This window comes from Anolis sagrei, chromosome 4, assembly GCF_037176765.1.
Source record: "Anolis sagrei isolate rAnoSag1 chromosome 4, rAnoSag1.mat, whole genome shotgun sequence".
Taxonomy (NCBI): Eukaryota; Metazoa; Chordata; class Lepidosauria; order Squamata; family Dactyloidae; genus Anolis; species Anolis sagrei.
The window spans coordinates 60,809,376-60,835,947 of NC_090024.1; the positions used below are offsets into that span (position 1 = coordinate 60,809,376).

The 26,572-nt window shown below is 40.1% G+C and overlaps 1 protein-coding gene across 1 annotated transcript; it reads left to right on the plus strand.

The window, feature by feature from the left end:
* The first annotated feature begins 744 nt into the window (after window positions 1-744).
* On the plus strand, window positions 745-23,993 carry USP14 (ubiquitin specific peptidase 14). The gene is made up of 16 exons (XM_060775146.2): window positions 745-940; window positions 7,982-8,127; window positions 8,417-8,449; window positions 9,285-9,389; window positions 9,963-10,066; window positions 11,340-11,398; window positions 15,167-15,297; window positions 15,933-16,013; window positions 17,113-17,201; window positions 17,771-17,885; window positions 18,777-18,842; window positions 19,439-19,531; window positions 20,349-20,477; window positions 21,376-21,436; window positions 22,103-22,210; window positions 23,273-23,993. Exons 1-16 carry the CDS (start codon window positions 796-798, stop codon window positions 23,422-23,424), a joined length of 1,617 nt encoding a protein of 538 aa, XP_060631129.2. The 5' UTR covers window positions 745-795; the 3' UTR covers window positions 23,425-23,993.
* The last annotated feature ends 2,579 nt before the right edge of the window (window positions 23,994-26,572 follow it).

Here is a 26,572-nt window from a genome sequence, read left to right on the forward strand (position 1 = left end):
GTTGTTCATTCGTTCAGTCGTCTCCGACTCTTCGTGACCTCATGGACCAGCCCATGCCAGAGCTCCCTGTCGGCCGTCACCACCCTCAGCTCCTTCAAGGTCAGTCCAGTCACTTCAAGGATGCCATCCATCCATCTTGCCCTTGATCGGCCCCTCTTCCTTTTACCTTCTACTTTCCCCAGCATAATTGTCTTCTCTAGGCTTTGCTGTCTCCTCATGATGTGGCCAAAGTACTTCAACTTTGTCTCTAGTATCCTTCCCTCCAATGAGCAGCCGGGCTTTATTTCCTGGAGGATGGACTGGTTGGATCTTCTCGCAGTCCAAGGCACTCTCAGAGCAAGCTTGTTTTCTGCTTCTTTGGAGACTAGGACGCGGAACAATGGCTTCAAATTACAAGAGAGGAGATTCCATCTGAACATGAGGAAGAACTTCCTGACTGTGAGAGCCCTTCAGCAGTGGAACTCTCTGCCCCAGAGTGTGGTGGAGGCTCCTTCTTTGGAAGCTTTTAAACAGAGGCTGGATGGCCATCTGTCAGGGGTGATTTGAATGCAATATTCCTGCTTCTTGGCAGAATGGGGTTGGACTGGATGGCCCATGAGGCCTCTTCCAACTCTTTGATTCTATGATTCTATTTCCCGCAAACTTCACTAGTGTTCACATTTGAGCATATGGAGTTCTCAGGGTGCACCTCCGCCCTGTGGCCACTTGGGGCAGCCGCGAGGAGGCGCCCGGGCCGTGCCTGCGCGCGCACCCGCCGTCCCCGCTTTGACGCGTCATCCTGAGGGGCCGGTTTGAATGAGACCCCGAGGAGCGAAGAAGGGAAGCGAAGCGAAGCGCCGCCTCAGGGCCTCCTCCTCCTCCGCTCTCCTCTCTCGCCCCTTCTTTCCTTCCTTCCTTCCCAGACGCCTCCCTCCGGCCCGCGCCATGCCGCTTTTCACAGGTAAGCCCTGCCGCCCGCTTTGGCTCCACGCTTTGGGGCCTAGTCCCGCTTCCGCCTTTCCCGAGGCCTGCGGCTTGGTTGGCGCTCCCTTCCGCCCTGAGCCCACGGCAGAAAGAAAGGGCTCCAGGGGAAGGCCTTGGGCGCCCTTCCTCTCTCTCTCTCTCTCTCTCTCTGTCTGTCTCAGGCCTTCTTCTGTTGGGCCGCGCCTGGGTTTTTGTCGAAAAGAAGCCGGACTTAGAGGCCTCGGCGCTGGAAAGTGCAGCACGTTGCCTGAATGGAGAAGGGCTGCCTTGGTGTGGCATCAGGGGGAAGGCTGGTTGATAACGAGGAGGCAGGGAATCTAGAAAAGGCAGGGGCCAACTTGGGCCCTCCAGGTGATTTGGACTTCGGCTCCCTCCATTCCTAACACCCTCAGGCCTGGAGGGCCCAAGTTGGCCCCTGCCTGCTTGCTTGGTCGAGTGAAACCCTATAGCTGAAATAGTTTTCCCCGCCTAATATTCCATCCAGAGGCGGCCCTAGGTAATTTTCAACAGTAAGCAAACAATATTTTGCCCCCCTCCCCCCAACCAATAATTGATATATATTTTCTGTTCATCATGGGAGTTCTGTGTGTCATATTTGATTCAATTCCATCATTGGTGGAGTTCAGAATGCTCTTTGATTTTAGGTGAACTATACATCCCAGTAACTACAACTTGCATATGTCAAGGTCTATTTTCCCCCAAGAGCACCTCAAGAGTGCCCCTGGGCAAAATCAACTATACTGCGAATGCTTACTTTGCGTAATGGATTGAGCTGCCCCTGATTCCATCCCCTCCCAAAAGGAAAATTTATTTATGTATTTCTAGTATTTCTACCTCATCCTTCTCAACCCCCGAAGGGGGACTCAGGACGGCTTACACTTGGCAACAATTTGATGTTGTTACATATAACAGTTACAATAAAACAACAATTGCTTATTTATTTACTTTATTTCTATACCGCTTTTCTCAGCCCTCAGGCGACTCAAAGCGGTGAACAACATCAGTACAAAATATCACAAAACAAGTATAGGGCAATTAAAAACAATTATCACATAAATCATTAACATCAGTGTAACAATCATTAGCACCTCAACAGTAAAATCAGAATCCAGTCTCGTCATCCATTATTCCATTAAAACAATAAATAGAGCATTAATTAAAAGCCATAAAAACAACAACAATATTTATTTTATTTATCATGTCATCAGAAACCAGACATCTGTATTACATTTTTAACAAAAACAAACAAACAAACAGACAAAATACAGAGTTTGCAAGCTTGGTAGTTGATTAAATGTCCTTTGACCAGTATCTGGCCACTTGGAGTGCCTCTGGTGGTGCCACAAAGAGGTCCTCCATTGTGCATGTGGCAGGGCTCAGGGTGCATTGCAGCAGGTGGTTTGTAGTTTGCTCTTCTCCACACTTGCATGTTGTGAATTCCACTTTCTAGCCCCCATTTCTTGAGGTTGGCTCTGCATCTCGTGGTACCAGAGTGCAGTCTGTTCAGCGCCATCCAAGTCTCCCAGTCTTCTGTGTGCCCAGGGGGGCATCAGCCATTGATTGAGGTTCTGGGTTTGAGCCTGCCACTTTTGGGCTCTCACTTGCTGGGCTGTTCCAGCAAATGTCTATGTAGATCTTAGAAAACTATTTCTTGATTTAAGAAATTACACTGTCTAGCCCAGGGGTCCACAAACTTTTTAAACAGAGGGCCAGGTCACAATCCGTCAAACTGTTGGAGGGCCAGAGTATAATTTGAAGAAAACATGGATGAATTCCTATGCACACTGCACATATCTTATTTGTAGTTCAAAAACACTTTAAAATAATACAATAATTAAAATGAAGAACCGTTTAAAGAAATATAAACTTATTAGTATTTCAATGAGAAGTGTGGGCCTGCTTTTGGCTGATGAGATAGGATTGTTGTTGTTGTTGTTGTTGTGTTCTTTCAGACTTAGGTTGACCCTGAGCAAGGGCCGGGTAAATGACCTTGGAGGGCTGTATCTGGCCCCCGGGCCTTAGTTTGAGGACCCCTGGTCTAGCCAGTATCGCACCACCTGACATCCGCCGGGAAGTAGCAGCCAATAGTGAAAGGACCAAGGTAGAGACATCTCCAGCCCATTCCTTGTTTGGGTATCAGTCAGCATGCCAACGACTTAAATCAAGAAATAATAATAATAAAGAAATAATAATAATAAACTTTATTTATACCCCGCCACCACCTCCCCGGTGGGGACTCGGAGCGGCTTACATGGGGCCAAGCCCGGACAACATATTAGAGCAATAAAATCAAAACATAAACAACAACAACATCAGAATACATTAATAATAATAAGAAAAAAAGTCATAAAATAACATTCTAATAAACACTATCACAATAACGATAACAGTGGGCGGGCTACATGTACAGGATAAAACAATTTTAAAAACTGTGATAAGATAAAATAGGAGCAAGACATTTAAGGGGAACTCATAAAACACACAGATTTATGAGGTTGAACTTCCCATTTGGGGGGCGCGAGCTCCAGTAGCAGAAAAATGTTGAGGGGTGCAAAATGCCATGGTGTGAGTCGCCCCTGGGCTGAGAACAGCGGTCTATAAGCACAGTAAATAAATAAATAAATGGTGTGCACCTACTCACCAAAGGAGCAGCGGAAGAGCCAGGTTTTAAGGTTCTTTTTAAATGTTTCTAGTAAAGGGGCTTTCCTGATCTCTCCAGGTAAAGAGCTCCAAAGTCGGGGAGCTGACAATAATGTCAGCTGTATCACCATTCCAGTCAAATCCACATTCAAAGAGCTATTGTGGCTGCTGTCCAAAAGCCTGGTCCCAGAACCACTATTTTAATTTCTTCCTAAAAGACAGGAGGGATGAGGCCAATCTTATCTCGCTGGGAAGCGAGTTCCACAGGCGGGGGGCCACAGCTGAGAAGGCCCTGCCTCTCCCCGCCAGATGCATTTGCGATGCTGGTGGGAGCAAAAGCAGGGCCTCCCTGGATGATCTTAAACTGCGAGGTGGGACATAGAGGGAGATGCTTTCGGACAAGTAAGCTCGGCCAGATCCATGTAGAGCTTTATAGATCAGGACCAGCACTTTGAATTGAGTTTGGAAGTGGACCGGCAGCCAGTGGAGCTTACACAGCAAGGGGGTGGTATGTTCCCTGTATGTCGCTCCAGTGAGTAATCTGGCTGCCGGCTGTTGGACTAGTTGGATTTTCCAAACAGTCTTCAAAGGCAGCCCTACGTAGAGTGCGTTGCAGAAATCTATTCGGGGTGTAACAAGAGCGTGGACCACTGTAGCCAGAATAAAGAGTGACAATTACACTATGCTTCACGATTTTTGTTCCTGGGTTATAAATGCCATTTTCTAATTGGTTCTATCATTAAAAACATGGGAAAATATATTTATTATTTATTTATTTACTGCATTTTTACCCCGTTCTATCTCAACCCCGGAGGGGATTCAGAGCAGCTTCCAAACTGGCAATATTCCATGCCGCATTAAGCATAACAAAACGTACAAATACAAAATACATTATGCATTAAAATCATTTTTTTAAAAATTATTTAAAAATTGCATATAAATACATTAAATAAGCTGTTTATTATTTATTTTGTGTTAAAAGCATCACATATGTATAAGTGTGAAACTGATAAAAATAGAAGGAGCACAAGTGGCTAAATAATTTTTGACCAAAACCAGGCAACAGCGATCACATTGTCTGTAGCTTTAAACCAGTGGTTCCCAACCCTTTTTTTGATCAGGGACCACGTGAACAGAGACTACTTTAACCAGGGACCACTCTCCAACATTAGTACCAAAAGCCACCCTGAGTCCCCCTCCCCTCCCGGGGGTTGAGAAGAGCGGAGTATATCTGAAATAATAATCATAATTACAAATCAGTTTTTGATTCAGAATCAACTTTAGATTCGGTTTGGGGTGTTGATTCAGAAAATTTTCATTGGATAGATCACATCAGCTCTAATTTCTGATACAGAACATAGGCCATGGTCAGTGACAGGGAAGAAGTGGCAGGTGGAGTGAAAGGAGCAGAAATAAAATAAAGATATAAAGAAAAAGGAAACTTGTAGATCAGATTTTCATTCTTGTGGCCCAGTGGTGGTTCACGGCCCACAGGTTAAGAACCACTGCTTTAAACAATCGTTCCTCTGTACATGAGGCAGGGCATTGTGGACAAGCATATAAATGAAGAGTTTGTTCTTCTCCACAGTCACACAAGGTGGAAGATTCTTTTAGGTAGTTCCATTTTGCCAGGTTGTCTTTTGATCTGCTCACTCTAATTCAGAGTCTGTTCAGGGACATTCAGGTTGCCCATTCTTGGTTTACCCCTGGAGACAGACCCTTTTGGGGGACCATCCAGTTGAAATTTCCTGGTTTAGCTGCCCAGAGGGATACTCTTGCTATACTGGGGGAACATTAAGAAGAGTTGTGGTTCTTATGAAGCTTTTCCTTGATTTGAGTCTACTGGGGAGGAGGCTGATAGCCATGCAGTGGGTAGCTTTCACAGTGTTCAAACTTCAATTTCTCTCACAGTTATCAGCAACTTCTCCTCACACATCAGGGGCGGCAACACCATCTAGTTTGTAGAGCAGTGGTTCTCAACCTGTGGGTCCCCAAGTGTTTTGGCCTACAACTCCCAGAAATCCCAGCCAGTTTACCAGCTGTTAGGATTTCTGGGAGTTGAAGGCCAAAACATCTGGGGACCCACAGGTTGAGAACCACTGCTGTAGAATCTATCAACAGGTGTAGGATGGAGACATCCTCTGATTATTATTCTGCATGCTTCCTTCAGTGTTCACCTGCTTTGCATGAACAGATTTATACCAAACAGGGCAGGCATACTCAGCAGTTGAGTAAGACAAGGCCAGGGCTGATGTTCTTCTCTGCTCCCCATGCGCTGCCAGTAAATTTCTGAAGAATGTTATTGCGTGCAGCTACTTTGTGCTTGGTGTTCATGCAGTGTTTCCTAAATGTTAGTGTTTGGGTTTCAAAGTCTAATAAGATGTTAAACATTGCACGTAGACCCAAAATCATAATGCAGAAGCCGTTCCAATTACATTACATTCCATTCACTTCATAGCTGCATGCTGGCCTGTAATTATTCTTCAAGTACTTCATTCCATAGCCAGGTTTTAACTTTCTTTCTAAAGGATGGAAGAGAGGGAGCCAATCTGATACCGCTAGGAAGCAAATTATTCAGCCGCGGGGCCACCACTGAGAAGGCCCTGTCCCTTGTCCCCACCATCCGTACCCGTGAAGGAGGTGGGACCGAGAGCAGGGCCTCCTTAGTGTCCAGGCTGGTTTATAGAAGGACAACTGTCAAAACTTTATTTTACCCGGACAGCACATTTTGTTATAGTTTTCCAATGAATATCTCATAGAATTGCAGTCAATTCAGCCTAGTTTGCAGCAGCCATAAAAACAAATGTTTCTGGAGTATAACAACTACTTTTAAATTTTATTTATTTATTTATTTATATCCTGTTTTATCTCCAAAGGGAGACTCAAAGCAGTTTGCAATCCAAAACATTACAACTTCAAATGTACAAATACACAATAATAAAACAGTATATCATTATATATTATGATATATTATCAGTAGTGTTATGCTTAATATATTAGTATTATATTACATTATTATTATATATTATTATATTGTGTTGTTATTCATATTGTATTACATTATAATATTATATGTATATATAACATATTGTATTATTAGCACAGCACTATATTAGTATTATACTAATACTATTTTCAAAGTAAGTACTGCACAATTAAACACGAGACATTTTCAAACCACGAACTGAATTTTTAAAAACGTTGTTACATAGTGTTATGCGATGAAATATAGTACTCTGTGGGACTCCGGTAACAGACAGGAACATACATGCTTGCAGGAGTAATAGAACATGGCACGTTAATATTTTATAAGCTTTTTCAATATGTTAGTTTTGAAGTTTAGTATGGGAAGCAAAGGTCTATTAGTATTATTATGTGTAGGTCAGTAGTTCTCAACCTGTGGGTCCCCAGATGTTTGGGCCTACAACTCCCAGAAACCCCAGCCAGTTTACCAGCTGTTAGCATTTCTGGGAGTTGAAAGCTAAAACATCTGGGGACCCACAAGTTGAGAACCACTGGTGTAGGTGAATGTCTTTATATGACATGAGCAAAGGATCTGCTGAAAGACTGCCTTGTCACAAAGGAGCAACATGCTGATGCACATTCTCAGATGCTTCTGCTTTCACAGGAGCAGCTAAACAAATTGAAGAAGTTTGCTCTACAGTTTATTTATCATACTTTGAGGATGAGCAGATGACTTTCTGTTGTCTGTTTTGCCCCAACAAAACCAGATAAGCCAAAAACAGATTCTAGATTCTTTCAGGTTCGTCAGAAGGAGACAAATCAAGGAAAATGAGCTGGCTGTTTCAAACTTACATGAAGAACTTACCACAGAATAAAGCCAAGTTTCTGGTAGATTTGTGATATTTTGTGTCATCTTAATGCAGCCACAGTAAAATGTGCAGGTATAATGCCATTGGTGTCTGCTGAGGTTTTATTTCAGAGGTCTATCAGTCAATAATAAAACCTTTTGGTGCTTCAGGTACCATTATACACAGTGGCATAGTAAAATGATGTCCCTTTTATAATATGACAAAATCAAAATTTGCTTTTTGGAATTTCTTTTCAGGGAGATGGATATTTTCAAGGAGCGGATTGTTGAATCTGTGTAGAATCTCTGGGTACAAAGAACCAACTGTCCTCCATTAGTGGATCTTAGCCACAACTTTGTTTTTTGTGCCTTTAAGCAAAAGTGAACAAGAAGTCTGATGACAAAACGTCTTGCCTAAAAACCCCAGGCATTGTTTGGAATACCTTTTCTTGACATAAATTTTAGATATGGAAGCTTGCTCACTTAAGAGTTCATTCTGAAATCTTAAAACCAAACCTTGTATAGCTGTGATTTATTTCAATAATTCTCTTCTTTTTTAATTTACAGTTAATGTAAAATGGGGCAAAGAGAAATTTGATGGAGTGGAGCTGAATACAGATGAGCCTCCAATGGTATTCAAAGCTCAGCTTTTTGCTTTGACTGGAGTTCAGCCTGACAGACAGAAAGTAATGGTGAAAGGTGGAACTGTAAAGGTAGAGTTTGGTAATAATCTTACCATATTTCACATGTAATACTTATTCTGTGTAACAGTGCAATTCTAAGCAACAGAAAGATTTTCAGCATAGGCTTGTATAGAAAATCTGACCTTAGGGGGGAAAAGACATGACAGAAAGCGGTGCTTCTGTTATGTAGTCCTCTTTTTTCACGGCTGTGGTCATCCACATTCCTGCTAATATTTTGCCTTAGATGTGCATCGTCTGCTAGTTTTGTGGCATCTTAATGTTATTCCAAAATAATATTTATTTTGTTTCATTCAATTAGGATGATGACTGGGGAAACATCAAAATTAAAAATGTAAGTATAGCTTAACAATTGTGTTAGATCATGCATTTAGTTTGAATCATTCTGCAAATAGAAAACAGTTAACATTCACAGGATAGTGCTTTCCAGCCTCTCTCTGCTTGTTGCAGGCTCCTGAAAATGTTCTTCAGGAGAAATTCTTGGGAATGGCATAGGACAGGGATGGGAGTGGTGTGGCCTTCCAGAGATTTGTGAACCGCTACATCCCGCTGCCCTTGGAAACATAGCCAGTTAGGCAAAACATTAGGAGTTGTAGTTCAACAACCTTTGGAGGGCTACACAATTTCTATTCTTGACCATGGCACACAGAACAGCAATTTAGAAATAGATATAAATTGTTAAAAAAATTCTTCTTCATGTTATGATATCATCTTATTTGTTGATATTATCTGTTTTTGCCTTGTAGACTTTTTGAAGAAGTAAGCATTAATGTATTGGTTGGATACCTGATGCAATTGCTGATGATGCTATTTTGTAACAATGACTTTGTTGATACTTTAGTTAAGAGAAACTTTTGGAAAGGAATTATTTTTCTCTTGTTAAGAGTATGATAAGTATTAATTTAAACACTAATTAAGAAGCTAAGTGTCATATGCTGGTAATGCTGGAACAGTTATTGAAATCCATTATATTCTTCACCAAACATTGTAAAACACAATTTGTTTTGTTTCAAACTTCTTGCTTCAATCAGATGGATTGATTCAATCAGGGCCATGCACCTGAGTTTGCAAGATTTGAGTAGAGATGTTGTGGCATGGTTATCGGAGGTCTGTCATTCAAAGCCAACCTGAAAGCAAACAACAGAGAGACTTTTTATGTTTTTGAACAGGGGATGACCTTATTAATGATGGGTTCTGCTGAAGCGCTTCCTGAAGAACCGGTAGCCAGGCCTGTTTTTGTTGAAGATATGACAGAAGAACAGTTGGCGTCAGCTGTAAGTCTGCTACTTCATAATTGACCCAAAGTCTGAACTAAAGCAAAAAACGTCTGTCATTGCACAGTCAGTGAAAAAAACAATATATTATGGACCCAGACACTTTCTCCCATTCTTCCTAGAGTTATTGCTGCTCTGAAAATCCTTAATAGATCTACTTCCTTAGCTGATTGTACATACGTGTATTCCCATTTTGACCCCTAAGCTTTATTTTACTCTAAACGTGAGGACCATTGAATGTTGGAGTTTCCATATTCGCTAACTTCACCTTGTTCAGAGTGCTTCAGTGAGATATCACTTAAGCCCTATAAAAGGGTTTCTGAAGGCTGTTTACCAAAATAACAGAACAACCCTCCCTTTTCTCAGTTAGAAAATTAAAGGTGTTTTGAAAGAAAAAAACAGCAGAGTTCAACCCTTAACATGCAACCTGCCTTCAGAAGACTATTGCTACTTGCATACAGATTCATAAAGAATTACTGAGCCATGACGTTGAGAATACATTCCTAGAAGTAGAATGTTTAAAATAAGAGATATCTCTGACATTTTACAAGCATTTATATATTTCTATGGCAGATGGAGTTACCATGTGGCTTAACAAATCTTGGGAATACTTGTTATATGAATGCTACAGTTCAGTGTATTCGCTCTGTACCAGAACTGAAAGAAGCCCTTAAGAGGTAGGTATTATAACTGTCAAAATATTGTTAATGTTTTTGTGTGTCTCAATTTTACTGTTCAAAATGGTTATGAAATTTGAAAGTGGCTTGCCACTGTTTTAGCCTGAAAATTGTATTAGTGGGAACTAAAACACCACATAAACTAAAATAATTGGTAGAATTTGAATAATTCAGATTTGGAATAAAATCTGCTCTTGCAGAAATAGACTTGACAACACTGTATGCAGTAATTATTATAAAACTGTTTGCACAATTTATTCCATAATCTTTTTAGTGTCTTGTTAGCTCTTAAAATTATTCTTAATGTTAATACATTTAAAAATACTTATGGCTGCCAATGGGATATGAATGTAACTGAACTACTAATACGGCATTTCTTTCATTGTAGGACACACTTTTTTCCTATATAAAATCTTTAAAAACGGGATACATCTTAGAACTGCAATTGTGTCTTGTGTTTTTTTGTTGTTGATGGTGGTACAGAAATTAAGGTGTATCTTACAATGAACGGGATCTTACAATTGAAGAAATACAGTACTTCAGTATTAAATAGTTGGTGCAAAATGAATTTGCCATGCCTTGAAAAGAGTGTGTTCATGCTTAATGTTACTTCTGTGTGTTCTTTACTGCCACTTTGCTCCTGATCTTTGTGAATTCATCAAGAAGCAGAATAGGCAAAGGTTAGTCTTTACAGATGTAGGAACCTAATGAATGACTTGTATGAATCGTTTATGTATAAGAGGGACTCTGTAATATTTGGAAGCTTTTCAGAGAGAATATTTAGCAGACAACCTTCTGTAGGTTTAGTTGTCCTTAAAATTCTCAGTTTAGATTCAAAGTGCTTTTCTGGTAATGGAGCTCACTTCTTGTACAAAGCAGTGTCCTGCAGTCTTGCATGCACCATTTCAGGGGGTCTACAGGCCCTTAGTTGTGACTTTTCACGAAGTACAACAGGATTCCCTGGAGGGAAGAAGGGGTGGGGATCCCTGCTGTATAAGTGGAACTTGGACCCATTTTTCTGACCTTTATTAGAATGTTCATTTTGAGTGTACTTTGAATATTTTAATGAGAAATGAGGAAGTTATGATAGGTCATGATTACTGTATTGTTTAGCGTACTTTGTGCCTGACAGTTAAAATTTTTAACTGTCATTCTACTTCCCCCCTATATATCTTTGCTCGAAGTGCATGGAAGCTCCAAAGTCACTTCAGCATTATTTTGTGCGTGTTGCTATGTTGCCTCTAAAGCTTAATATATTTAAACGTTTGTTTAGGTATGGTGGTGCCTTAAGAGCTTCAGGAGAAATGGCCTCTGCTCAGTATATTACTGCAGGTTTGTATTTGAGCAGCAGTCTGTGCACTGTTTTTTGTTGTGTTTTTTTTTTTTGTTACTGGGAAAAAAGTATTTAGAATTCTGTTCATGAAAAAGTAATATTTCTTCTGTTTAATATTTGTATTTCTATCTCTCTGCCACCATTTCAAATCTGCAGTGCAGTGGTTGCCAAATTGTGTTCTGCAGAATCATAGGCTTTCAAAAAGCATATAGGAGTTTGGCAAATATTCTTCAAAATCTTTTTTTTTAAATCTTTTTAAAACTTCATGCCAGAGTATAAAAATGTATGGGCATTCAGTGTATCTCTGCCTGAAAAAATAAATTTTAAATCTGTGCCACTGAATAACTTTTGGGAAGGATTGATAGGTGTATAGCTGTCAGTAGCTGGAAAGGCTATCCAAGCAGTGCTATGATTCATTTCTGCCTATCAGTGTGAATCAGGCTTTTTAGCTTAAGCCTACAACAAAAACAAATTTAGGGGTAAGGTAGATGCCACCCCAGATATATTGGAGACGATAACCTTTTAGAGAAGAGCCAAAAAAACTCTTTAGAGCAGAATCTCCTCTTGTAGTATACAACCAAATATAATTATCCTAGACAGTGGTTTCAGTTGTTAGACTAAATAACCAGCGATCTTGGATCTGTCAGTAAAACAGAGATTTGCCAGTGCATAAAAACAGCAGAGGTTTAGAAGTGTTTTTTTTATCAGTGGTCAAAAAAATATGCTCCCATAAATTAACTTGTTTCATATCATGCACTCAAGAGACAAAAATAAAGTAGACTTTGATGGAAATAACATATTTGGTTTACTCACAAGTTTCATGTGTTCAGCATACACGGGTACAAAAACTTATTGTTGTTGTTCATTCGTTCAGTCGTCTCCGACTCTTCGTGACCTCATGGACCAGCCTACGCCAGAGCTCCCTGTCGGCCGTCACCACCCCCAGCTCCCTCAAGGTCCGTCCAGTCACTTCAAGGATGCCATCCATCCATCTTGCCCTTGGTCGGCCCCTCTTCCTTTTGCCTTCCACTTTCCCCAGCATAATTGTCTTCTCTAGGCTTTCCTGTCTCCTCATGATGTGGCCAAAGTACTTCAACTTTGTCTCTAGTATCTTTCCCTCCAGTGAGAAGTCGGGCTTTATTTCCTGGAGGATGGACTGGTTGGATCTTCTCGCAGTCCAAGGCACTCTCAGCACTTTCCTCCAGCACCACAGCTCAAAAGCATCGATCTTCCTTCGCTCAGCCTTCCCTAAGGTCCAGCTCTCACATCCGTAGGTTACTACAGGGAATACCATGGCTTTGACTAGGCAGATCTTTGTTGCCAGTCTGATGTCTCTACTCTTCACTATTTTATCGAGACTGGACATTGCTCTCCTCCCAAGAAGTAAGCGTCTTCTGATTTCCTGGCTACAGTCTGCATCTGCAGTAATCTTTGCACCTAGAAATACAAAGTCTGTCACGGCCTCCACGGTTTCTCCCTCTGTTTTCCAGTTGTCAATCATTCTTGTTGCCATAATCTTGGTTTTTTTGACGTTTAGCTGCAACCCGGCTTTTGCGCTTTCTTCTTTCACCTTGATTAGAAGGCTCCTCAGCTCCTCCTCGCTTTCGGCCATCAGAGTGGTGTCATCTGCATAGTTCAGTTTAAATACCTTAGAGATGGTTCCTTGTGCCAGCCAGCCAGCCAGGACATCTCTCTTGTAACAAAACAGTTACCAACAGGTCACATAGTCAAAAGTAGAGAGAGAGAGCATGTGGTCTGTAGCCCCTTTCATAACTTCTCAGAAATCATAAAGTAAGCTGTATATTAGAACATACATACATAGGAAGCAGTAAGCAGCGAGATCATAGACAAACAGTTTGCTAAAAAAGGTTGTCATTTTCAACAATATATACATATTTAGCTGTCAGACATAGAGCCTAATTTCAAAACTGTTTAAAGTACAAAAATGAAAAAAATTAATCTATTACTAAGTGTGCTTCCAGTATTTTTCTGTACCAAAATAAATGTCTGTGGTTACATCCAATATGTTCTTGTACCAAAATATATATGTTTGTAATTATATTTTTTAAACTTCTTTATTTCTAAGTTACTCATTATACAAAACACTGAGGTAATAGGAGTAGATGAAAGGAGAACTTTGTGGGTTCACAGTGCTTAGTAAAAACTAGGGCTATAGTTAGGGTTTGGGGGAGGGGCTATTCTAAAGGGTTCCATGACTGAAAAAGTTTGAAAACCCCTGGCCTAGTGCCCTTTTGAATTCTACCTTGCTATACCTGTGGTCCTTTAAAAGAGAAGCTTTTCAAAGTTTGAGGTTACTCTGAACTGAACAGTGCACACTGGAATGTGGCAACTGCTTCTTTACTTAGTTTCTCCTTTTTTGTCCCCTTTTTAATGATTTCTACCACCTCATTTAAAAAAACAACAAAACGTAATAAAGCAGGAGATGCCTTGACCTGGGTATGCCTGCTGTTTCTGAATTATTCATTTAATGTTGATTATTTTTGTTCAAAATGGTCTGTTTCTCTGGATGACTTCCACATTTTTGTATTAAGTAAGCAAAAAAAAAAAAACAACAACTGTTGGGCAGCTTACATTCAACTATCAATCAGGGAAGTGTAAGTTCAAATCTGTGCCTCTCACAGGGAGTTTTGGGACATCGGTCTCTCCTGTGGGGAATCATATTTCCCATCTGTGGAAGGAGGGCTGGTAGGCAGCTTGTTCCCTTAATTGAAATGGAAGAAGAGCCATGGCAGGCAGAGCAGCTGTTTGCCTCCCCATCAGGTGGTTTGCTTAAAGAGCTGCTGGACTGGTAGTTGTGCAGGTATGGGCTTGCACATATTCATTTCATATACTTATGTGTACTTTCATATACTTTGTGACACAGTATTGCTGCATCTCAAAGAGAAGCATCAAAAACATGAACATGCAGCAAGCTTTTAATTATAGATACTCTCAAAGTTTTCTTCAGGGAGTTATGTAAATCTCAAAAGGGAAAACACATAAATACATAAAATCATATAAAGTCAGCATCTCATTTGTGCTTTGCCTATAACCTTTATATATTTATTTGGAATCAAACTTCAGAAATCTCTGAACTGGGAATGCAACCCAAAAAATCAGGCTAGCGGTGCCCACTGGCCACTATATCATCAATAACATTTATGACACATCACATAAATATTGAAAAATAGTACTTATTTTACTATATTGTGGTTTCAGGTGTTTAGATTCTGATTCATCATAAATCTTGCTTTTGAAGTCCAGGTATAATAAATAGCATGGCATGTGGTAAAGAGCATATGGTAAATTTAAAAGAATTCAATAACAGGTTATTTGTTGGGTTCTATAGTGTTGCCATATACTAGACTTAATTCCTGTTGTTGGTCTAATTGAATAATTGAATCAATAGTAACCTGATCAGTCAGCAGGTCTGCAAGTTCTATTGATTTGTTGAGTCTACTGCATCTGGAACCACAAAACGGTTTCAAGCCTATGCTTTTCCATGTAGTAGATTAGCCTTTTGCAGCTTGGACTCTACATTTTCTATGATGTATTCAGTCTTCTGCAGGTAGAAAGGTTGTGCAGATGATATAGAAATTGCCCTCAACTGAAAAGTACTACTATAGGATGTGAATAATGTTTTTAATGGAAATTGTTGCATTGATTATATTAGTACTTCATGGTGTGATTTTAACTGTATCCTGATAAATAAATAAAAGGTGTGATATTTAATGATTTTTTGAAAATATTTCTGTTTTGTTTTTAAGCTCTTAGAGATTTATTTGATTCTATGGATAAAACTTCCTCTAGTATCCCTCCCATCATTCTCCTCCAGTTTTTACATATGGCCTTTCCTCAGTTTGCGGAGAAAGGCGATCAAGGCCAGTATCTTCAACAGGTAAACAATTGTCTTCTTTCTATATTTCTTCCAAAGAAATGCATGTTTTGTTCAAGACCTTTAGGATCTGAGACAATGACTTCATACATACAGTTTGCTTGTGTGTTCTCAGAATTCGTAACTATATTGCGATGCTTTCTTAGTTGCTTCTGCTTGTGTTTGTTAAAGAAATGTATTAATTCTTCAGATTTAAAATGTCTGTACTTCTCTCAAGTGGATAGGATCCATTCATCATAGTTAGAGCAGGCTACTGAACTCACAGACACTCAGTGTTGTGACTACTTTAAATCCTTTTGATTTGAATATGACTATGTCTGGAGCCAACATAATGCTTGTATTTGCAGCTATCAGCTTTTGATCAATTTCTTATGATCTGTTTCTTTCTAAGATTGATGATTATGCTTTTAAATAGTATTTGTTCATTGATTAGCTGTTCTGTGTCTTCATTTTGATATTTAACATTATTTGATTAGTATAATTCTGTTATTATTTTATATTATGTTCCTATTGCTGTAATGTTTTGCTATATGTTGGGCATTGAATGTTTGTCTCTGCATGTGTAAACTGCCTTGAGTCCCCCTGGGGAGATAGGGCAGTCTAAAAATGAAGTTTATTATTTTATTATTCTTTCATAGGATGCCAATGAATGTTGGGTACAGATGATGCGAGTACTGCAGCAGAAGTTAGAAGGGATAGAAGGTGATACAGTTATGGAAGTAAGTTCCCTTCACCCTGGGTTTTGACTATATTCTTCTCACCCAGCTTTTAAAATTGCGGGCAGTCCCCAAGTTACAAACAGCCAACTTATAATTCATAATTATATGACTCATAATTAAGAACAGGGATGAGACAACAGGAAGTGAGAGAAATCTGCCCTTAGGAAGGGAAATTCACTCTTGGAAGAGTTATCATGTGGAAAGGGGGTCTCCAGTGAAGCTTTTTCACCAATCCTTGTTTCCACAACAAGCCAATTTTGTTAAAAATCCAATTATCACAGGGACAGAAGGTGGGGTGAACTCTTTTGAACAGGGGCGCAGACAGCAAAACAGACAACAGAGGTGTTAATCCACCTCTGTGCTATTCAAAGTGTGTGTGCACATGCGTGTGTGTGTGTGTGTGTGTGTATAGAGAGAGAGAGTGAGTTGGAGTTACACTTTAAAATGTACCTGTTTGACTTACATACACATTCAACTTATGAACAAATCTACAAAACCAATCTTGTTCATAACTTGGGGACTGCCTGTAAAAACAATTATTGTTAAAAAGAACAAGGAAGACTGTTTGCAGGATTTATGCCTTTAGCCAATAGTATTCCTAAAATCTTTGAGAAAAGCTTCACAAATGTGTATTTTATGTTATATGAGAAACTGATTTTATGGTGGTGGTGGAATTGTTACATGTTAGCACTAGATTGAAATATTGTGCAAGTTGCAACAAGAAGTAGCAATTTATGAGTACACCTTTATCAATATAGGCTCATTTAATGTAAAATGTCATCTTTTTGGAGTAAGCAAATTACCTTTAAGATATTTTGGATTACAATTTGTATCAGCCCATCAGTAGCCAGATAGATGTAGGCCAAAACATTTGGAAGGACTTCTAATCTCCTTGGTATGCCTATATAGCTCCCCATAAGGATAGATCACTTTCATGCACCTTTGGGGGATAGCTGAGGTTGAACATTAAGATCCTGCCTTCTATCAGGCTAAGCTTTCATTAACAAAATGCTATGTCCTTCTAGATGAGAAGGAATTAGCAAGATATATTGTGGCATACAAACATTCCATAGAAAAATTGTGTTCTTTGTTTTTACAGACTGACCCTGGAGCTTCAGGAGCAGCTGCTGCACCTCCTAAAAAGAAGAGCTTAATTGATCAGTTTTTCAGTATTGAATTTGAAACTACGTATCCTAAACTAATTCTGGGAAGACAAAAGAAAAGCGGGGAGGGGGTTGGTGGTAAAATTTTGCTTTCACAAGATGATATGCTCCCTACAATCATGTTTGTGATTATTGCTTGTGTAGTTTAGAAAGCAATGGCAATATATATACGTGATGAAATGAAAAATGTAAATTAAGAAAATTTCACAAAGTAGGAGTTACATGTGGACTTTTTTTTAAATGAGTGTAAACCTTTACTTTTATCTATGGAAGTTTAAACTGTAGCTTCAATGTGAAGGTAAAGGTAAAGGTTTCCTCTGACATTAAGTCTAGTCATGTCTGACTCTGTGCGGTGGTGCTCATCTCCATTTCTAAGCTGAAGAGCCAGCGTTGTCTGGTGACACCTCCATGGTCATGTGGCTGGCATGACTACATGGAGCGCCATGACCTTCCCGCTGCAGTGGTACCTGTTGATCTACTCAGATTTTCATGTTTTTGAACTGCTAGGTTGGCAGAAGCTGGGGCATTACATTAAATTTTAAATAAAGCTGTAATTTAGGCCCTCACAATTTCTGTCCTTAATATTATGTGAAGCATGAAATGTACAGAAGCAGAAGAGGAGGATGTCACAAAAGGAAGAGAGAATCAACTCCAACTTAGTTGCTTTATCAATCAAGAAGTTAAATATCTTTTCACGGGTCTTAAATTGGTGAGTGACTTGTAGTGTCTTCAGGAGAGCTTTCTATAGAAGAATATTTGTTTCAAAATAGGCCAAAAAGGAATGTGGGTGTTATTAGCTTTAAATACTGTAGAAACCAGATTCTTTGTGGACTGGGTTAGGCCATCAAATCCTCTGATTGGAGATATCAGGCTTTACCTTTTAGTAGCTAATTCCAGGAACTGCTGGAAGCACTATCAGATTTTTTTATACTCCCATCCTTTTTTCCACAGAGAGCAGAGGGTAAGGGAATAATACATGGAACTTGCAGGAGGGGCTTCTGGAAATATGATACGTGCCCCCAGATTGATGGGAGATACATTCTAAGTCCTCTTTCAATTGTGATAATAGCAAACCTTGTATTTTGACTATGCTTGGGCTGTAGGGATACCATAGAATAGCATTGCGGGATCTAGGACAGGCATGGGCAAACTTCAGCCATCCAGGTGTTTTGGACTTCCAAATCCCACAATTCCTAACAGCTGGTAGGCTATTAGGAATAGTAGTTGAAGTCCAAAACACTTGGATGGCCAAAATTTGCCCATGCCTGCCATTACACTCTCTTAACTCATCATGCAACTAACAGCAGGCTCTGCTGAAATTAATGATTTCTAGCAAAGGCCTTTCACAAAAGCGTGCTCAAGAATCTAGAAAATACTTAGAGAGAATTCCTAAATTCTGCAGCATAACTCTGGTCAATTTCCAGCACAAGTATATAATTGAATTGTGCTGGAAGGCCTAGAATATATATTTTTTCAACGTGTGTTGTGTACCGTAGATACACGAGTCTGTCCATTTAGCTTAAATAGTTGTTCTGTCACTTAATTTTCACCCCGAGGTGATAGCCTGATGTGAAAGTATAATATTATGTTTTTCTTTCAGCGCCTTCAAGAAGAAATCACCAAACTGTCTCCAAGTTTGCAAAGAAATGCGCTTTACATAAAATCTGTGAGTAGCCTTGGCTTTCTGTTGCATTGAGTGCCTTTTGGATGATAGAATGACAGAATGTAATTCTAAAGATTGGAATGCTGTGCTCATAATCATAACCAGATTCACAGTATTTTACAGAATAGCAATTCTGTATTTATGGTCAAGTTGGGGAATGGGGGAAGATACGTTGTTCTACATAAAAAGGGACAGGGTGGAAAGCTAAGTCTCTGAAAATGGCTTTGTTGCTTCCCCAGGGCCCTTGGAAAAGAGCTGTGGAACTACCCCATTCCTTTGTATAGGGGAAGTTGTTTGTTCGGTGTCATAGCTAGGCCTTTCAGACACTGTGCTAAATACCCTGGTTGACTAGAAACAAATGTTTGTGAATGATCTGTGCCCACTTATACATTATGTAGCGGTATATGCATCTGGAACAGAGGGAACTAAATAAGGGAACTGGTTGCAGCCTGTGTGTAAATCTTTATTTCTTTCCCTCCCTTTACATATAATGCAGTCACGGGAACTTGCTGTTGTTAACTAACTTGCTTCAAGTTTGCAACTGAAGGGACTGCTTTTCATGATTTGATTATTTGATCGATTGATTTCTTTTTTTCTAGTCCAAAATAAGTCGCCTGCCTGCTTACCTGACTATTCAAATGGTTCGTTTCTTTTACAAAGAGAAAGAATCTGTGAATGCCAAAGTTCTCAAGGTAACATATCTCAGGTCCTTTAGGTTTTGACATTTCATTGATCTGGTGCTTGGCCAATCCCAAAGTGTAAAATGTGTCATCAGTCTTCTATCTGCAATGAAAGTGTAAGGTGTATTATCACACACCAGGCATTTTACTAGAATGGGCGCAAGGTGTTTCTCCTAGCAAATGTCATTAAGTTTATAGGAGTTGATTTTATTTATTGAATGTATTTATTGAATTAATTCCCCACATTTCTCTGGGAATGAGATGAAAGGCCTACCTAGTCTTGCAGACTGTTCTGCAAGGGACTCTAGCTCAATATTATATTAATGCTGCTTAAAGCTAGGAGAGAAATGTGACAAAACATGCCCTAATATTTCAGTTTTCTCCTCAGGCCTTCACATTTTTAGGGTATTAGCTCTGTGGGAGAAAGTATGTTCATTTAGGCCTGGGAAAATTTAATTGTCCCAAAACTCTGGAAAGATACATTAATGACAATATCATATTATTTAGGTAAAGGTTTCCCCTTGACATTAAGTCTAGTTGTATTCAATTCTCAAGGGTGGTGCTCATCTCCATTTCTAAGCTGAAGAGCCGGCGTTGTCCGTAGATGCCTCCAAGGTCATGTGACCGACATGACTGCATGGAGCGCCATTATCTAGATCTATATTCTCACTTGGTATAAGGTGAGACTTTAGAAATATCCCATGTCTTTGTTTAAAAACCTTGTTTTAACATGTTACGTTAATTGCATTTAATGTAATAGTGGAAAATAGTGTCTCTGGTGGTTGGTTAGCTATATGTTCAATCTTTTTTTTTTTTCAATTGTCTTTAGGATGTTAAATTTCCTCTTATGTTGGATGTATATGAATTATGTACACCAGAACTCCAAGAGAGCATGGTTCCCTACCGATCCAAATTCAAGGACTTGGAAGACAAGAAAGTAAATCAACAGACAAAGAATGTAGGTGACCATATTAAATCTGACCAATTAGCACAGTAAACTTTAAAACCTTAAATTCTAGTCACTTTTGTGAAGGTGAATACTAATTGGTCAATTATTATCAGGCTCTAATGATCGTGTTGAACTTCTAACAGTAAAAAAAATTGTAGACTGATTTTGAGATGTAATTAGTTACTGTGGTATCGAGTAGATCCTTGCAGCCACACAAGTTTAATACGCATGCTGATTTTTTCTTAGTTTCACAGAAGATAAAAGCTAAGTTGAACTGAATGAAGAATTTTATTTGTCTGGAGCCGGCATGGGCAAACCTCAGCTCTCTGGGTGTTTTTGGATTTCAACTCCCACAATTCCTAACAACCTACCATCTGTTAGGACTTGCGAGAATTGAATTCTGAAAACACCTGGAGGTCCGAAGTTGGACCATGCCTGATCTAGCACAAAATGACTAGCACCATCATCTATTGTTGCTTCATCCTGCTTTTCCTTTTGAAATGTGAGGTTCTGACTTGGTACTGCTATTCAGAGCAGGGAAAAATTGAAAAAGGATCTCAAGATCATGGCTTTTGCATATGCCGAACCCTGGATCTGGAACATTATGATCTTGGTTGAACCTGCTTCTTAAATGGTATTCAGATGTCTTTCTGTTGTAATCTCAGACTTACAAACGTTGACATGGAATCTTCAGCTTTTTAAAAAAACATTGAAGTTCCAGTTCCTTGCGTAAAGTCCTTACAAAAAAACCCCTTGGTTTTTTCAAAAATAGTTTGCTTTTAAATGTAAATGACTACTTATTGGCAATTACACTTTTTGAACAGTTGTCAGGGTTATCTTGTGATAGTATTTTTTATATTGCCTTACTTTAACTCATTTAAACTAAAACCATCTTTTCATTTTTAAGTCTAGTAAAGGTGATGGTGCACAGAAAGAAGTCAAATATGAGGCATTTTCCTTTCCTGATGGTAAGTGAATGTTGAAAGAGGCATCGTCCCCAAATTTGAAACTGTCCTTTTAAAAAGCTACACCTTAGTTACCACAAGATAGTATTCACTAGTAAAAGAAATTGCAAACAGCCAGAACACTTTGTAATTCCTATTAATTTACCTGAATATAAGTAGGTATTTAGGAACACCAGGCCAGTTCTGTTTTTTAAGATGGATTTGGGGTATAGGGGAATTTTAACCTTGTGTCTCTATTAATCTATACAAATTGCCTGTATTTAGATGTTTTGTGTGCCCAGAAATAAGGAGCATGCTCATAATTACCTTCTCGGCCAGCCTTTAATGTGCTATTGTTCCATTTGCTATGTATATCCATACGTTTCATGAACACAGGCACACAGCTTAACATTGCAGTTCATTCCTCCCTTTTTGTATTGTCCTTTGTGGCCTCATAGACCTTAGATGTCTGCTTACCTGGAAATATATGTAAGAATTGGCCATATACCAGTGAAACCCTAACTCTCATCTGTTTGTTTAGAAATCAATTTTGTGTTTAAATTTTTAAAATTTCCCTAAAGCTCTAATTCTGGAGATATTTGGGCAGTAATTTTAAGGGTTATGAATAACTAAATACAAAGTGTGCTATTCTATGGATCCATTGTGATGTCTTCTCCCTTGCCTTTGCAGATATTGGCTCCAACAACTGTGGTTATTACGAACTACAGGCCGTGTTAACACATCAAGGAAGATCTAGTTCTTCTGGACACTATGTATCTTGGGTTAAAAGAAAAGAAGGTACCAAGGCAATGTTAACAAGATAGTAGCATACAACAGGATTATATTTTTAACAGATTTATTCTTTTAAAAATCTTTCTGACTCCAATATGGGTGGAGTGTCACCTGCTGAAGCCTGGTTTTCAACAGGTCCCACAGAGATTATCCCAAACATAGTGATTGTTACAGGCTTTTTCATTCTGTTTGGATAAAAATTGACTATAAACTAAAAACTAGCAAGGATGGTTTTGTCTAAACCACAAAACAGAGTTAATTCAACTACGTACAGAAATAGTTCAGAACAGATAAGACTATTTATGCCTGTATTTTCACTATATCCTGAAGTGGAAACCACAATTTAAGTGTGCCCATGAGTGTGTAAATTTCAGTGCGGGAGTACCGTATATACTCAAATATAAGCCGAGGCACCTAATTTTACCACAAAAAACTGGGATATCTTATTGACTCAAGTATAAGCCGAGGGTGAAAAATGCAGCCGCTACTGGTCAGTTTGACAGATGACCACCCAGTTTTCTGTCATTCCCTTCCCCCCTCGTGGAGCACGAGCTTTCCTCGGCGGCGGCAGAGGAGAAGGAAGCTGCTGCGGCAGGCTTTTCCGCAGGCCTGCTCTCCTTTTTCCTGGTCCCATGCGCGGCCGTGGTGGCGGTGGCGGGGACAGCGGCAGGAGGAAGCAGAAAAGCCACGCATGGGCGAGGGGAAGTGCTCACCGCTCCTCTACCTCTCTTGCGTGCACACACCTTCTTCCTTGTCCCATGCGCGGCCACGGTGGCGGGGGGCAGTGGCGGGAGGACGCAGGAAAGCCGCGTATGGGACGAGGGGGGGCGGGACAAGTGTGCGCCACTCCGTCTTGACGCGCACACACCTTCGGCGGCGGAGGCAGGGAAGACGCGCGAGGGAGGAAGGGAAAGGTGCGCCTTTACTGCCGCTGCTGAGGAAGACTCAGCGGCGGTAAAGGCGCGCACAGGGCAAGTGGGGAGAGAATGCTAATTTGATAAATGGGAAAACCTAGTTCTGTTGTGACCTTGACAGTGACAATTTTGTACTGTATTTTTTAATTCACAGACGAATGGATTAAATTTGATGATGACAAAGTCAGCACTGTTACACCAGAAGACATCTTGAGGCTATCTGGGGGTGGAGACTGGCATATAGCTTACGTCCTACTTTACGGGCCACGCAGAATTGAAGTAATGGAAGAGGAAGCTGAACAATAGACTCCGTTTCTATTTAGGTGTGAAATAAATTTCTTAACGCCAGAGCTTCACAGACGCTGGAAAATCGGTTCATGCAAACTGTCACTTGGAGCAACAAGGAAGCCAGACATGATTGAAAAACATCTGCACTAAAGCCACTATTACACTATGCAGCCACTCATTAGTGGTAGCAGGTTGATATATTTGAATTAATCTTAATTGTTGTGTTGCAAAAGTCCATTTTAAATGCCATCTAACCATTGGTAAAATAAGGTGAGATTCCTCTTAATATTGACCGCAAGACATTTATTACACACCTACTTGTGCATCATCATCTGTTGTTAACTCTTGCATGGTTTCTACCAGTTCAGTAGCTGTCCATTCTTTCTATTGTGTCTGATAGCTTTGTCAGAAAGATGAAAAATCGTTGCCTCAACATGTAACTCAGTGCTGCTGCCCCATAGTCTATGGAAAAATGGCTGCAATCACGTATTTTGTCCAGCCTGACGTGCCAACTCAGTCGGTTCTGTTGCTGGCATTTCATGACTTTAAATAAATGGTGATCGATGATGACCGTGCTTCTTACATAACCATGGTCCGCGTTTTATCTTTCCGCTGAAGACTATAGTTAGCTGTCTTTCTGTCCAAAGTACAGTAAGGTGTGTTACAGGACTATACATACCAAAACACTAGAACTATAAAAACATGCAAATATCGCTAATTGAGGGGGTGATTTTTTTCAGCAGCCTTAGAATACCAGTTTTCACTGGAATCCTCAAAATTATGGCAGCAAATGAAGCGACATCAATTCATTTCCATTTAAGCCAGAGGAGAATCAAGTATGGGGGGAACTGTGCTCTTGTATATCTGGAAGTCCATTAAATGAATTGAACATTTTAGTGGACCTCAGTAAGAGATGACTTATTAAAAGGAGCAGTCATTTTCTTATGCCAAATTCAGTGCATCTCTTTGTTCTTTTGATTGCATTGACTTACACAACAGCCTACTTAAAAGTCAATGCAATATGGTTTTATGCTGGAAGTTGGTAATTTTGAGGCCTTTTGTGGGTTGTACAGCCCATTAAGGAATGAGTGGCTATAAGCTCAGTGCTAATTTTGAAAAGTAGGTATTAAAGGTAAATTGTTGCTCTTGGTCACAAAATGCAAGTGTGAGGAGGGAGCAAGGGATTCAGCAACTGCTTTGAGGGCACACACTCCACTCTCCTGGTTTATAGAGTACTAGCTTGGGGATCCAGCAATGCCTAGGTTATTAAAAGAAGGCATTGTTTGTTTTGGGATGTTAGGTAATACCACTTAAGATTGGTCCAGATCCGATGTTGGCTGGGTTCAGTGCTCTCTGGATAAGGGCGAACTACAACCCCCAGATCCAAGGTCAATCAACCCCAAACTCTGCCACTATTCACAGTTGGCCATGTTAGTTCTGTGTGCCAAGTTTGGTCCAGGTCCGACATAGGCTAGCCTGGGTTCAGTGCTCTCTGGATGCAGGTGAACTACAACTTCCAAAATCAAGTTCAGTTTCCCCAAAATGCACCTAGTATGTTCTGTTGGTCATGGGGAGTCTGTGTGCCAAGTTTGTTCCAGGTCCGTCATTCGTGAGGATCACAGTGGTCTGAAGTTGTTGCTGAATCGGGTGAATGTACTGCAAATCCCATTACCTGTTATCCATCCTCTCCCAAACCGCACCAGGATGGAAAGTGGGTCATGGGGGAGTCTATGTGCCAAGTTTGTTCCAGGTCCATTGTTTGTGGGGGCTGCAGTGGCTTGTGGGAGTGGTCGCACCACCACATACATACATAGCCACATACGTAATAGAAATACTGACTTTTCTCTACAAACCTCTCTAGTATGTTCAGTTGCTGATCAATTCCTCTGTTTGCTCTGTGCTATAAAAAGGCATAGGAAAGGGTTAATGGAGCAGCAGTGGGTGGGGCCATGCAAATTTCACACCAGTGGAGAGAGTAAGAAACACTGGGATGTCTGTTTTGGAGGAAAAACAAACTAGGATGAAATGGTCCCAGAATGAAAGCCTTCACTTGGGTGGTGGGCAGTATGGTGTTTGTGGAGGACATTGGCAGGGCTCTTGGACATGTTCATGGCACTCACTGTAACCTGCAATGTCCATGGAGGGAGGCATTGAAGTGGGGAGATCAAAACCTGGCTAAATGGCACTACCTAGAAGAATCCTCCACCTTGTGTGACTGGAGCAGAACAAACAACTCTGCATCTGTATGCTTGTCCACAATGCCCTGCCTCATGCAGAGGAAGAACTGTTTAAAGCTACAGACAATGCGGTGGCTGTTGCCTGTTTTTGGTCTAAAATTATTTAGCCACTTGTGCTCTTTCTATATTTTTATCTATTTTATACTTATTTATGCAATACTTTTGACACAAAATAAATAAATTGGAGGGAAGGCCTTTGGTGTCTCCTGAGCAGTTGTGGAGGTGGGAGTTTGTAAGTGGACACTCCAGCCACATACACAAATACAGATTTTCACTATTATGTGAAAATAATAGTTCCACCATCAGTCCACCATCAGTCCGACATCAGTCCACCATCAGTCCGACACTTAGAAACTTCATGTCAACATTATAGGTGGAGAAGTCTGCCCAATTCCCAAGTTACCCTTTTCCAGGGAGCACTACCACTGAAACCTGTCAAGAAAAACCAGATACTTCATACACGATTGCATAGAGTCAGTTACAAAATTAGACTTTCCATTAAAAGAACGGTGTGCTTTACCGATGTGGTCACAACCTTGAATGAGAGTTGTTACATATCCAAGACAAGACAATCTGTTCTGTCCAAGAGAACTTGTCCTTTCAACAAGATTTCCAGAACGGGGCAGTGACAGCTAAGCTTTTAGGAGCCCATTTCTGCTCTGCACAGCCACAGACAGAACTATTCTTTGCTGCAACACCATTATAGTAGGAACCACTATTCTCAAATGACTAATATCACATTAGGCAAAAACAAACTGCACTCTCATTTTGGTTACTGTGCCAATGAACAACCAACAACAATGGCTGTATATGGAGAGTGAACAAAGTATTTCTTAGAATCAACCCTGAAGGTAAAACCAATGCTAAACTAATTCCAATGAATTGGATCCTTTAGGCACCAGTCACATTTTGATGAAGAATTCACAAAG